Here is a 12,419-nt window from a genome sequence, read left to right as displayed (position 1 = left end):
TTTCAAATTGTTTACGAATCTATTATATATGTAAATATGCTATTATGTATTAGTTTCTAACAAGGAGGGATAAGCCCTTTCATGTTTGCAGTCCACTCGATTATTCTGGCTTTTGGGCTAGTATGGGTACGAGATATTTCTATGGTTAATGTATGAATGTTATTATGTAGATGCTAGATACGATGTAGCATGATAAGAATGTTGGATGCATGAGTTCCATTTATGAGATGTAACATGTATGCCATAAGATATATGTGTTAAGCATATCATGTACTCTATGGGCTAAGCATGTGAGTGATTTATAAGGTTATGAAATACATGTCAGGAGATGTACGTGTTCAGATAGTCATATACATTATGAGCTAAGCATGATGATGATTTATAGAAATGCTATATGTTTATGATGCAAGCTAAAGATGAGAACGATCCTAAGCTTAAGAGATCTTATAATGATCATAAGTAAGGCCGAAGTGCCAATCATACAACTATGATGATTGTTCCTGCAAGGTGAACTAGACGGTAGTGAACACTTTGTCCACTACCAGCCTGAGTGAGGTAGGACCACTTGATAGATCATGGATGAGGCTAATGTGCCATTCACAAGAGTGCACTAAAAACCCCAAATATTGGGAATTGACGATTATTCACTAGAATAGGGTAGACCCACTCACAGATGAAATGTAATGTGTAATGAGTTTAATGAGTTTGAGAAATGATTGAATGAGTATTGTTGATGCTTTATGTTTAAATGCATAAAGTATGACTAGATGATTATTGAGAATGTTATTCACACTGAAATGTGGTGATGTTGGCTTGGTTAGACAGAACCTTAGCCTAGGGAATGTCCTCTTAGTGTTAGAAAGACTTATGGATGGATTAGGTTCATTATATTGCCTGAAAATTTGATTCTATGGCAAAAGTATCGATACATGTAAATAATGTATCGATACATTTTCAACAGAATGCTACAAGAAGTGTTTTATGTGAAATGTATCAATATAGTCTCAAAAGTATCAATAAATCCCTTGCATGTATCAATACATTTCAGAATGTATCGATAGAATGGTTACAAAAAAGGATTTCCAAGTGATTTTAAAGAAGTTTTCAAAGATAAATGAGTTCTAATGTTTTAAGTAAGTGGTTTTCCATATAATGTTCTTTAAAGGAGCTTTTAAATGCTATGTTATACGATCATTAGGGTAATGATGTCGAATCTATGAATCATATGTATTTATAATTACATGGTTACAAAAAATTCTTATCCCCAGGCTTGTCCCTTTCCCCGTATCCACCATGGAGTCTTTGTGATTCACACTTTTTTCCCTCACTACTTTTGTTGCAAATTTGTGATAGCACTCTCTTGCTAGCAACCAGTGTCACAAAGATGTGATCCGTTCATTCCTCATTGGTAAATGTCTAGCAGCCTCTTGATGCCTAACGAGTCAGGTCATGTTCTGCTGACGAGTAAGTTTATGTTTTGTTATGTTTACAAACTATGAACATGTTTTATGTTTTATGATTTATGAGTATGTTATGATAATGTAGCGAAATGTTTGAGCATATTACATTATGAATATTATGTTAAATGTACAAAGTGGCACAAAAGTCCATATGGAGACCCGAGGGTGTTGAGACATGTAGATGATATGGTGCATTAAGAACGTGGAACTTTGATGATATATGAAATGTTTGCACTTACACTAATATGTTAAGAAGTTCCATGTATATGTAATGTTGAGTATGATCGTATGCATGAGTGGATATTATATGCCTATGTATGTTTGAGTATGTTTCCACATTGACAAATGTTTAATGATGAATATTAAAAAGGCTTGTTTGGGCTTAATAGGTTATTCCCATCTAAGTTCATGCGACGTTCATGTTCCATCACAAAATGGGATGTGACATTCCAAGAAGCTCAAGGGAAAAAGAAGCGAGGCAGGTGAAGGCAAGCAAGGTAAACAAGGTAATAAGTGCCCACCTTGCCCTCACTATAAGAAGAAAAATCATACTATTAAATACTGCTGGTACAGGCCAAATATAAAATGTAGGACCTACTACCAACTAAGACATGTTGAGAAGGTATGCAAGGTTAAGAAAATGGTAATGAAGAAAAAGTTGTTGTAGCTAAGCAAGAAAATGAAACTGAAGAAGTGTTGTTTAAGGCAAAAATGAGTGATGAATCAGTGAAGTAGAACATCTGGTTGATAGATAGTGCTTGTTCACATCATCATACTGGCAATGGGAACTTGTTCACTGATCTTGATAAAAGCTTCAAAGCTCGAGTGAATATCTATTGATCTGTGGCATTGGAACAATAGCTATTAAGACCCCTGCAAGTATAAAATATATATATATAATGTTCACTATGTTCCTGAGGTAGATCAAAATCTGTTCAGTGTAAGGCAATTTGCTAAAAATCATTATGCATTACTATTCAGAGATAATTATTGCACTATTTTTTGCCTTACCGGTGTTAAGATGATTTCTGTCCTTATGAAAAACAAATGTCATCCATTGAACTTAATGAACATTGAGCATATAGCTTTTTATAGTAAATGTGATATTTCCAAACTTTGGCATAAAAGAATGGGACATGTGAACTATGATTCACTATCACATATAGCTTCTATTTGCTTTAAAATGATTATAGTTTTGATTATGACAAAATGATCAAATTTGCTTAAACATTATTTGAATGATCCTTGACAAATTCTTAAAATGATTTAGCTCTCAAACATTTGTTCTTACATGATTACAACCTTTATTATTTTAGTTCTGTGAATTCTTGAAGCTATTGAATTATCACACAATTATTCTACAAATGTTTATAAGCTTGAATGACTTAACTGTATAAGTGTTAGATTTGCTTAAAAGAGTTCTATTTATGATCCCTTTAACATTTACCTTTGAGATGTTGAAGTTGCAAGATAGGTTCTCGAATGGTGAAGTTTATGTTAAAGCATTCAAAGATCATTAATCTACACTACACCAAGCTTGCTTCAAGTCAAGAAACTTAGTCATCACTCTTAACATTTGATCACAAGGAAGATATGGCCAAAGGTACATGCTAAAATGTTAAGGAATCTTGAAGAAACAAAGCTCTAATAGATCCTAGAGCAAGGCAAGTTGATCTTATGGAAGAATGGGCAAGAAGAGACAAGGAAGCTGAAAAAGTGATAGCCATAGTCAACTTAGAGGCAAAACACTTGCAAAATTTGAAGAATTAAGAAGCCGTAGTTGACCTTGATGAAGCCATAGTCGACTACACCAAGCAAGACTTCAAATACAAGCTTTATGGACGCGGATCAACTAGAAACCTTTTATACTTGACTATAAATGACCATTAAACATAAAATTCAAAAGGAAAATGGCTAGTTTCTTACTTTAATCACCTCTAACGGCTTCAAGATTTCTTCAACTATAAAAAAGACCAATTAAAAGCATTTTAAAGTGAGGAAAAAGAAAGAAAAAGGCCAAACTCTTGAGAATCAAAGTCTTGAAAAAAAAAAGGAGAGAAACCAAGCCTTCTTGAGCAAAAATTTCTTTATGCTTTCACTTTCACTTTATATCCTATCTTCATATCCAATGTTAGGCATTCTTCCTCCATTATACCAAACTAAGAAAATCCACCTCCTAAGGGTACACTTGTTATTCCTTGTAAAAGTTCTAATTCATCCTTGAGAAGTTAGTGTGAATTTACAGTTAATCCCATTAAAAAACATGGATTTCTGGTTAAAAAACATGGATTTCTGGTTGAACTCATTAAAAACCATGTGTTTTGCTTGATCCTGGTAAAAAGCTTTATGAGGATTATGGTTGCTCCTGTGAAAAGCCATTGTGAAGGTTTTGTTTAATCCCATAAAAAGCATTGTAAGGGTTTCGCTTGATCGTGTAAAAGTTATTGTGAGGGTTTCACTTGATCTCATAAAAAGCTTATTTCTCTTAATGGATTTGAAATTCTTTGGTGTTCCAAGGGAGAGGATGTAAGCATTTGATAAAGCCGAGCCTCTACAAAGTTCTTGTGTCTTCATTTTTATTTTTGCTTTGATTTGTTGCATTTTACTTTAAGAAAACCCATTTCATAAATTGCTTGAGTTTTGATTTAAATTCTTCACATATTGATTTGGTTCTTATTTGTTAAACCTTCTTCAACCATCACCATTTGTCTATCTATTGTTGAAAAGATTTCTTGAAATATTTAACTTGAGTTGCTTTTGTTTTATTCAAACTTGAAAATTGTTTTCAATATTTCAAAAGTAATCTTGAGCTTCTATTTGGTTGCCTAGAGTTACTTATAATTAGCATACTTATCAAAGTTTTCAAAAGATCTCTTTTACAAGTTTTCAAAATCATTTCTACGCTAAGGTTGACTACTAAATTTCTATAGTCCACTATAGACTTGATCAAATAGTTTGAAAAGTGTTTATAAAGACAAGACACAACCATAGTCGACTATAACTACTTTGTTTTCATTTTCCAATTTTTTATTATCCAATTCACCCTCCTATTGGATATTCTTGTCACTTATTCATTAAGTTAACACTTTTAACAGCTTCAAATGTAATAATTGAAGATATGTGTTACATCATGTTTTAATTTAACAAAAATTACAAATTAACTTGAACTTAATGTGAAGCATTTGAAATTGTCTTAAATATATTTTTTTAATCCCTTAAAGTCAAATAATTGTTTGAAAAACCCTGCATCATTAGAAAATATCATAAAAACTTTCAAATAATGCATAGTCAGCTAAGAAAACAAAGAGTAAACATGCTTTGAATTATTTTTTGATTGTAGGAATAAGACAAGGAAGAAATAGCTAAAGAAAAGTTCAAAAAAGCTAAAAAAAACCCCAAGACACAAATCAAGAGTCGACCTTAGAGAAACTCAAGTCAATCTAAAGGCAGAAAGAGTTGGCCGATCCTAAGAGCGTTGTAGTTGATCCTCAAGCTTCAGCAACAGTTAGATTTGATTCAAACTTATGTCTAACAGCTCTAAACTTCATTTTAGCTATAAAAAGTTGCCCTTGAGTCATTTAAAAATAAGAGAAGAATTGAGATAAAGTTTCAAACCCTAAAGAGACCTCTAAAAAGCTTATCATCACTCTCTAGCTTCATTTTAGTCTTCCATTAAGCTTTGAAAAGTCCTATACTTGCTTCATTCAAGCTGAAATTTTTTCTCTAACTACACTTAAACTTAAACTCCTAGCACCTAGCCTTTGTAAAAGCATTTTCTTGCTAAACTTTGTACTTTATTATAAAGGTTCTAGCTTAACCTCGTAAAGTTATTTGTGGGTTTGTGGTTGATCCCATGAAAAACCATTGTTGATGGGTTTCGCTTGATTTCGTGAAAACGCATTGTAAGGGTTTCGCTTGATCGTTTAATCTCATGAAAAAGCTAGTGTGATGGTTTCGCTTAATCTTGTAAAAAGCTCATTTCCCTTATTGGATTTGAAATTCCTTGGTGTTTCAAGTGAATGGATGTAGGCATTAAAGAAAGCTGAACCACTATATAAATTTTGTGTTTTACTTTTAATTTTTTCGTATTATGTTTTATTACTTGCATTTAACTTGGAAAAAAATTTATCTTGCTTTATTATTTGTTCTTTTCGATTTATTATTGAAAACTTGCTCAGAAAAATCACACACTTTGTTTTTGACACAAGAAGAAATCCTTGATTTCAAAAGTCTTGATTTTTATACTTAAATTTTCAAAAGAATTTTTAAATACCAATTCACCTCTATCTTGGTATATTGCTTATTAAGACTTCTACACTAACAATCTGCTTAGAATAATTAATCCAGAAAAGCTCTACAAAGCTTGTCAATTTGGCAAGCAAGCTCGAAAGTCTTTTCCTAAATAGAGTAGATGGAAAGCTAAACAAAAGTTAAAGCTGGTTTATACAAACACTAGTGGACCAATGAAGACTCCTTCATTGAATGTAAATAAGTATTATATCTTGTTTATTAATAATTTAACTAGATACTGTTGGATTTACTTCCTAAAACAAAAGTCAAAAGCATTGGAAAAGTTCATCAAGTTCAAAACACTTGTTGAAAACTAAGCAAGTTTGAACATTAAAACCTTGAGGAGTGATAATGGTTCTGAGTTCACTGCAACTAAATTTGAGAAGTTCCTGGCAAATTTTAGGGTGCAACATCAATGGACAGTTACATATAGCCCTCAACAGAATGGTATGTCAGAAAGAAAGATTAGAACTGTTGCTAAAATGGCAAGATGTTTACTATTTCGGATGAATCTTCTTAAGCAATTTTGGGCAGAAACAATTAACACTGCTAATTATATTCTAAACAAGACTCATACTAGGGTACTTGCCTTCAAAACTCCCTATGAAATGTGGTATGAACACAAACTATCAATTTCCCACTTTAAAACTTTTGGTTGTGAGTTCTATGCAAAAGTTCTAAATGAAAAAAGAACAAAATTTGACTCAAAGTCAGTTTTAGCTATGCATATTGGTTATAGTGAGATATCTAAAGGCTATAGACTTTATGATATCAATTCAAAGAAAGTTTTCATCAATAGAGGTGTGAATTTTGATGAAGGGCAAAAGTGAAACTAGAAAAATTCTACTGTTAAGAGCATATATAATGTGGTTGTTGAAGATACTAATCAGCTACAAGTTACTGATGACGATTCTACAAATATTGAAGATGAGAGCCAAGTTGTTAGAGGCACCAGGACCTTGGAAGGTATTTATAGTAGGTGTAACATGGCTATCTCAAAACCAACAAGTTACTCAAAAGCCATACTTGAAAAAAATTAGAAAGATGCAATGGATGCAGAGTACAATATGATCAAGCAAAATGACACTTCGATACTTGTGGAGACACCTATTGATCACAATGTAATAGGTGTTAAATGGATCTTTAGAACCAAGTTAAATCCTGATGGTTCCATCAACAAGTATAAAACCAGGTTAGTAGTCAAAGGGTATGCACAGGTATATGGGGCGGATTACTTGGAGACTTTTGCTTTAGTTGCAAGACATGACACCATAAGAATGCTTGTAGGTTTGCCTGCAAAAAAAGGTTGGAAAATCTATCATCTATATGTCAAATCTGCTTTCTAAATGGCTATCTATCTGAGGATATTTATGTTGAACAACTTGAAGGTTATGAAGAATAAGGTTATGAAGGTAAGGTCTACAAACTAGTTAAAGCCCTATATGGCCTTAAACAGGCACCCAAAGCCTAGTATGATAGAGTTGATGAACATTTTAGAAGTTAAGGCTTTCAAGGAAGTGTGAATAAGTCCACACTATATGTGAAAAGCTCAAATGGCTTAATTGTACTGATTGTAGCTCTATATGTTGATGATTTTTTGATTACAGGTCCTAATAGTGAGGTTTTACTGGAATTTAAAACTCAGATGATGAGTGTTTTCGAAATGATAAATTTGAGGCTAATGACTTACTTTCTAAGTATGGAGGTTGTGTAGGCTCTTAATCAAGTTTATTTGCATCAGACAAAATATGCAAAGGACTTATTAAAGAAATTTAATATGACTTCCTACAACGTAGTAAGCACACCACTTACTATTGGAGTTAAGTTCTGTAAAGATGATGGATTTATTGAAGCAAAAGGGCTCATATACAGAAGTATGATGGGCTCACTTCTGTACTTATCTACAACAAGGCCTGATATAATGTTTGCAACAAGCCTATTGTCCAAATTCATGCAAGCACCTTCAATATTACACTTCATAGTAGCAAAAAGAATCCTTAGGTATGTTAAAGACACTGTAGATTTTGCCATAAAGTACTTAAACTAAGAGAGTAGTGAGCTTCAAGGTTATAGAGACAGTGATTGGGTAAGATTTATGGATGATTCCAAAAGCACTACTGGTTTCTATTTTTCATTTAGTAATGTTGTGTTCACTTGGAACTCAAAAAAACAAGAGGTTATGACTCAGTCATCAGCAGAGGCTGAGTATATTGCCACTACTGCAGCCTCAAACCATGCTAAATGATTAAGAAAAGGTTTTAACTGGTCTTGGATTCAGTCAAGAAAAAGGTACAATGTTACATGTGGACAACAAATCTACAATTGCAATAGCTAAAAATCCAATTCACCATAGGTGTATAAAGCATATCAAGGTGAAGTATCATGCACTGAGAGAAATTGTTAAAGAACAAGAAATCAAGCTCAAGTATTGCAATATTGAAGTTCAACTAGTAGATATCTTTACAAAGGTTTTAACGAAGGAAAGATTTGGAGTTTTGAAGTCTTGTTGGGGATTTTAGTAGATAAAGGATCATGGGGGTGTGCTAAAGAAATGACCCTTCTCTAGTGTTTCAGTAGAAAATGGCAATGGCGAGAAGCAACTGTTATTTGAAGCTGGAAGAATGGTGTTTTGGAGCACATAACGACGTTGTTAATTACTTTACCAATTTTGTGTCTCTTAAACGGTGGTCTCTTATGTCGTTTTTCTTGTTTCTATTTGGCTGTGTTGAAACGGTCATTAGCTTTGTCGTTTTTGATGTATTTCTTGTAACACTATACGACATTGCTTGCGTCGTTTAGTCAATGCTTTATTTCCTTGCTTTATACGCTTTGCTTTACTGCCGTTTTGGTTTCATTTTGTAAAGCTTGGCAGCCATGTGAATCATTTGGCTGTTTTAGCCGTTGCTGTGCACAGAAAACAATACCTGGTTTCTGTGCTCAGCTGACTTGCCTCATTTCTAAATCCAAGGCCTTTGCTCGGTCCTTGTTAATATGAAGAGTATATAAGTCTTAATGAAAATTATAATCGTTGAGCTCTCTTGCTACCAATTTACTGATTCAAGTCTGTTTTCTTCATTCTTTCATTTTTTCTGTCTCTAGTGTTCTTTATTTTCCAGAATTTTTCTTCTTGAAAATTCATCAAGTCATTGCTTTCCAGGGAATGACAATTGAAATCTAGGCAAAAATCAGCAAAACTTCTGTGGTTCAAAATATGAATACAATGTACAGATTATGCTGTCAGTAGATGTCTAATCATCGCATTTTGTAAGCAACATATGAGAAAATGTTGCTCAACAAACATGATGCTTAACTGAGAGACAAATACAGATGGAGACAAATCTATATCAGATTGAAAACATAAGTTACCTACTTGGTGAACCAATACTTACTACTATGTATTGGTCGATTGTTTAAGTTATCATTTTCTATGATCCATTGGTATTTTGCTTTTAGCATTCGTTAGGCTCTTTGTCAACCAAATTGCCGTTTCTCTTGATGACACAGATTCTTCCCCAAATGGTCTTAGCACACCGGTCAGTTCCTCAAGTCTTTCCTGCCTAAGTAAACTTGCACAAATCTCCAGCAGCGATTCCAGAGCTTCTGCTCTTTGTTGGCTCTGAGGATCATGCTTGATCTTTCTTTCATAATCATGCAGTATGGTTAGCGTACTCATTATTGAGAAGTCAGAAGTACTTCTGCTTAGCTCTTGCATATTGTCTTTCCTCACTTGCTTGGAACTGCTGAAGTTATGTTCTTTTGCTCTAACTTGATTTCCACATGGAAGTATCCTTCTACTTGGTAATGTTGTCTTTTGCGGAGCACTCACTGTACACAAGTCGGGATTTTCTCCCGCATGTAAACAGCGCCTGAGCATCTTGTCATGTTCAAAGCTGTTATTTGTCTCTGCCTTTTTGTAACTAGTAAGAGCACCATTACCTATGGAATCCACAATTGCCAATCTCCTGTAATGGCTCTCATTATCAATCTTACCTTCTCTACCAGCTTCTTCAATAAGTTGAAATGGTTCCTGCTCCTGCAATACCTCTGAACACTCAGAGGTAAATTCTTGTTGCGCTTCTTTGTGATGAGCACTTGATGTACACTCCAAGATTATTCTTGAGTTACTGGCATCATTTGCAAGAAGATGTACCATAAATGCATCTTCTTTTCCTTGGTGAACAATTCCCAACTCTTTTGAGGGGCTTGCCCTTTCACCTTTTGGATTCCCAGTGCCATATTTGTTGGAAAAAGGGCTTCCTTTTGGCTTACCCTTGATGCTCTGTTCAGACTTTACTGGGAGAAAGACAGGAGATAGATTCTGGCATTGGACAAGATATGGTTGTAAATGTGGATGCCTCAACAGCTCTGCAGCCTGAAGAATGAATGCAAGTCTCAGAACATGTCCGTGCTCTCAGAGGAAATAGATAAGAATGTGGAATAGTTGAACTCACTGTTGGTCTGTGTTCTGGGTTCTTTCTTAGCATGGTTTTGATCAATTGCTTCCTGCAGTAGGGAAGGTTTCCTTGTATTAGCTATGAACTTTTGGTGATGTGTATTTGTGCATAATCTTCTAAAAGTTGAGAAATTATTTAGAAAATGACATCAACTTACAGAGTAGAGGAATACACTGTTGGGAGTGGGGAAATGGAGGATCGATTGATTTTGCTGATGAGTCCTGCCATATCCTGTTTAAAGAATTGTCAGAAACTGAATTTTAGTTTGATGTTTTTCTGAAGTACATGGAAAATTGATACGTACAGATTAAGCCAACACTTACAGGAGCTCTGAACGCAGGTTGATGGGCAGCTATTTCAAACATGCAGCAACCTACCGGAAAAATGCAATTCTAAGGAAGTTAAGCCACTATGTTTTTGGTCCTAAATTGTTAGGATAGTCTTGAATTGTGATTTAATTAGGATTGTTTGATTCTAATTAAATTAGTATACCTTATAAATAGTCTTTAAATTTAGTTAGATTAGAATAACAATTTCTAATTCTATTAGGATAAGATTTCTAATTAAATTAGGATAAGGTTATTGTATTTGATACTATAAAGGGACCCTATGGGTTAAAGAATAATAATCACCTGATCTAGAGAGTGATTTAGGTGTACGTTGGATAAGGGTTATGAGTTTGAGATTGTTCTTGTAATCTCCGGATTTTTCTCTTAGTGAATTTTTCTCTGTTGTGGTGCCCGTGGACGTAGGTCATAAAAAGACCGAACCACGTAAATTCTTGTGTTCTTGTGGGTGTGCTTGATTTCTTTCTTTCTTTATTATATTGATTGGGTTAGATCTTGGGCAATTCTTTAGAGACAATTCCGCAATTTCCCAACAACCTGGTATCAGAGCTTCAAGGTCTTGGATCAATCTGAATCTAGCTATGGTAACTTCGTCGACCTAGTATGAGATTGAAAAGTTTAATAGAAGAAACGATTTCAGCCTGTGGCGTGTTAAGATGCGCGCATTGCTAGTGCAACAAGGACTGTTGAAGGCACTGAAGGGAAAAGAGCATCTTCCCTCGAATTTATCTGATGGTGAGAAAGATGACCTTATGGAAAAAGCACATAGTGCTTTTCTCCTTGCTTTGTCTGATGAGGTGCTAAGAGAAGTCATGGATGAAGAATCTGCTGCTGCAGGGTGGTTTAAACTCGAAAGTATTTATATGACCAAGTCCCTGACGAATCAGCTTTATATGAAGCAACGATTGTATACTCTCAAGATGAGTGAAGGTACGTCCGTTAATACCCACATTGATGAATTTAATAGAGTTATTCTTGATTTAAAGAATATCGATGTTAAATTGAGGATGAAGACCAAGCTTTAATTCTTCTATGTTTTTTACTTCCATCGTATGAAAACTTCATGGATTCTATGTTATATGGTCGAGACACTTTCACCTTTGAAGATGTAAGGGCATATTTAAATTTCAAGGAATTGAAAAAGAAAATTAGTGGTATCTAGAACGAAAATCAAGCAGAATGCCTGATTGTGAATACAGAAAAAGATAGAAAGAAGGGTTTAGACAGAAAGGTACATCTAGCTAAAATTGTGGTTAGAAATGGCACTTTTCATCAAGATTGTACCAAATTCAAAGATGATGAAAAGGTCAACAAATATGAGAATACTGCAAATATGGTTGGAGATGACTTTGATACTTTTAGGGAAGCTAATAGTGTTCTTGCAGTTACTTTTGGTAACCTGATGGATACATGGATCTTGAATTCAGCTTGTTGCTTCCATATATGTCCTAAGTGTGATTGGTTTATAACTTATCAATCTGTTGATATGGGCACTATACAATTAGAAGATGATTTTGCTCTCTCAGTTGTTGAGATAGGCATAATTCGGATCAAGATGTTTGATGGTATGATAAAGACATTTAAGGTGAAACATGTTTCTAACATGAAAAAGAATTTGATATCCTTGAGTCTGTTAGATAAAAAAGGCTACAAATATAGTAGCTAAGATGGTGTCTTGAATGTATCTAAAGGAGCCTTAACTATCATGAAGGGCAAGTTATCCGGTGACCTTTATTGTCTAGTGGGAAACACGGTCATTGAAACTGTTTCTGTGGTCTCATCTAATGATCCTGAAGATGATGTAACACGTTTATGGAATATGAGATTTGGTCATATGAGCGAGAGAGGGATTAGAAAACTAAGTAAGC

General features: G+C 34.2%; 2 protein-coding genes across 2 annotated transcripts in view; one reads left to right on the top strand and one right to left on the bottom strand.

Annotated features, from left to right (window-relative positions):
* Positions 6,800-7,464, top strand: LOC108663283 (uncharacterized mitochondrial protein AtMg00820-like). The gene is made up of 2 exons (XM_018126881.1): positions 6,800-7,055; positions 7,358-7,464. The coding sequence occupies exons 1-2, from the start codon at positions 6,800-6,802 to the stop codon at positions 7,462-7,464; spliced, it is 363 nt and encodes a 120-aa protein (XP_017982370.1).
* LOC18589787 (serine/threonine-protein kinase Nek6) overlaps positions 8,926-12,419 on the bottom strand; it is a 9,107-nt gene continuing 5,613 nt past the window's right edge. Inside the window, exons 11-14 of the mRNA XM_018128518.1 lie at positions 10,528-10,577; positions 10,362-10,435; positions 10,202-10,253; positions 8,926-10,122 (exon numbers count right to left, since the gene is read on the bottom strand). Of these exons, the coding sequence (XP_017984007.1) occupies positions 9,169-10,122; positions 10,202-10,253; positions 10,362-10,435; positions 10,528-10,577 (1,130 nt within the window). The 3' untranslated portion in view covers positions 8,926-9,168. The remainder of the gene's footprint in view (positions 10,123-10,201; positions 10,254-10,361; positions 10,436-10,527; positions 10,578-12,419) is intronic.

The sequence above is a fragment of the Theobroma cacao genome, chromosome 9 (genome assembly GCF_000208745.1).
Source record: "Theobroma cacao cultivar B97-61/B2 chromosome 9, Criollo_cocoa_genome_V2, whole genome shotgun sequence".
Taxonomy (NCBI): Eukaryota; Viridiplantae; Streptophyta; class Magnoliopsida; order Malvales; family Malvaceae; genus Theobroma; species Theobroma cacao.
Note: the sequence above shows the minus strand (reverse complement) of the source record. Positions and strands in the feature narration are given on the sequence as shown.

What these genes read in the sequence shown, in the direction of transcription:
- LOC108663283 (XM_018126881.1), top strand. Translation starts at nt 6,800, where the DNA reads ATGGATGCAGAGTACAATATGATCAAGCAAAATGACACTTCGATACTT. An exon ending in AGGTTTGCCTGCAAAAAAAG is followed by an intron (nt 7,056 to 7,357) that starts GTTGGAAAATCT and finishes TTTTGATTACAG; the next exon opens with GTCCTAATAGTGAGGTTTTA.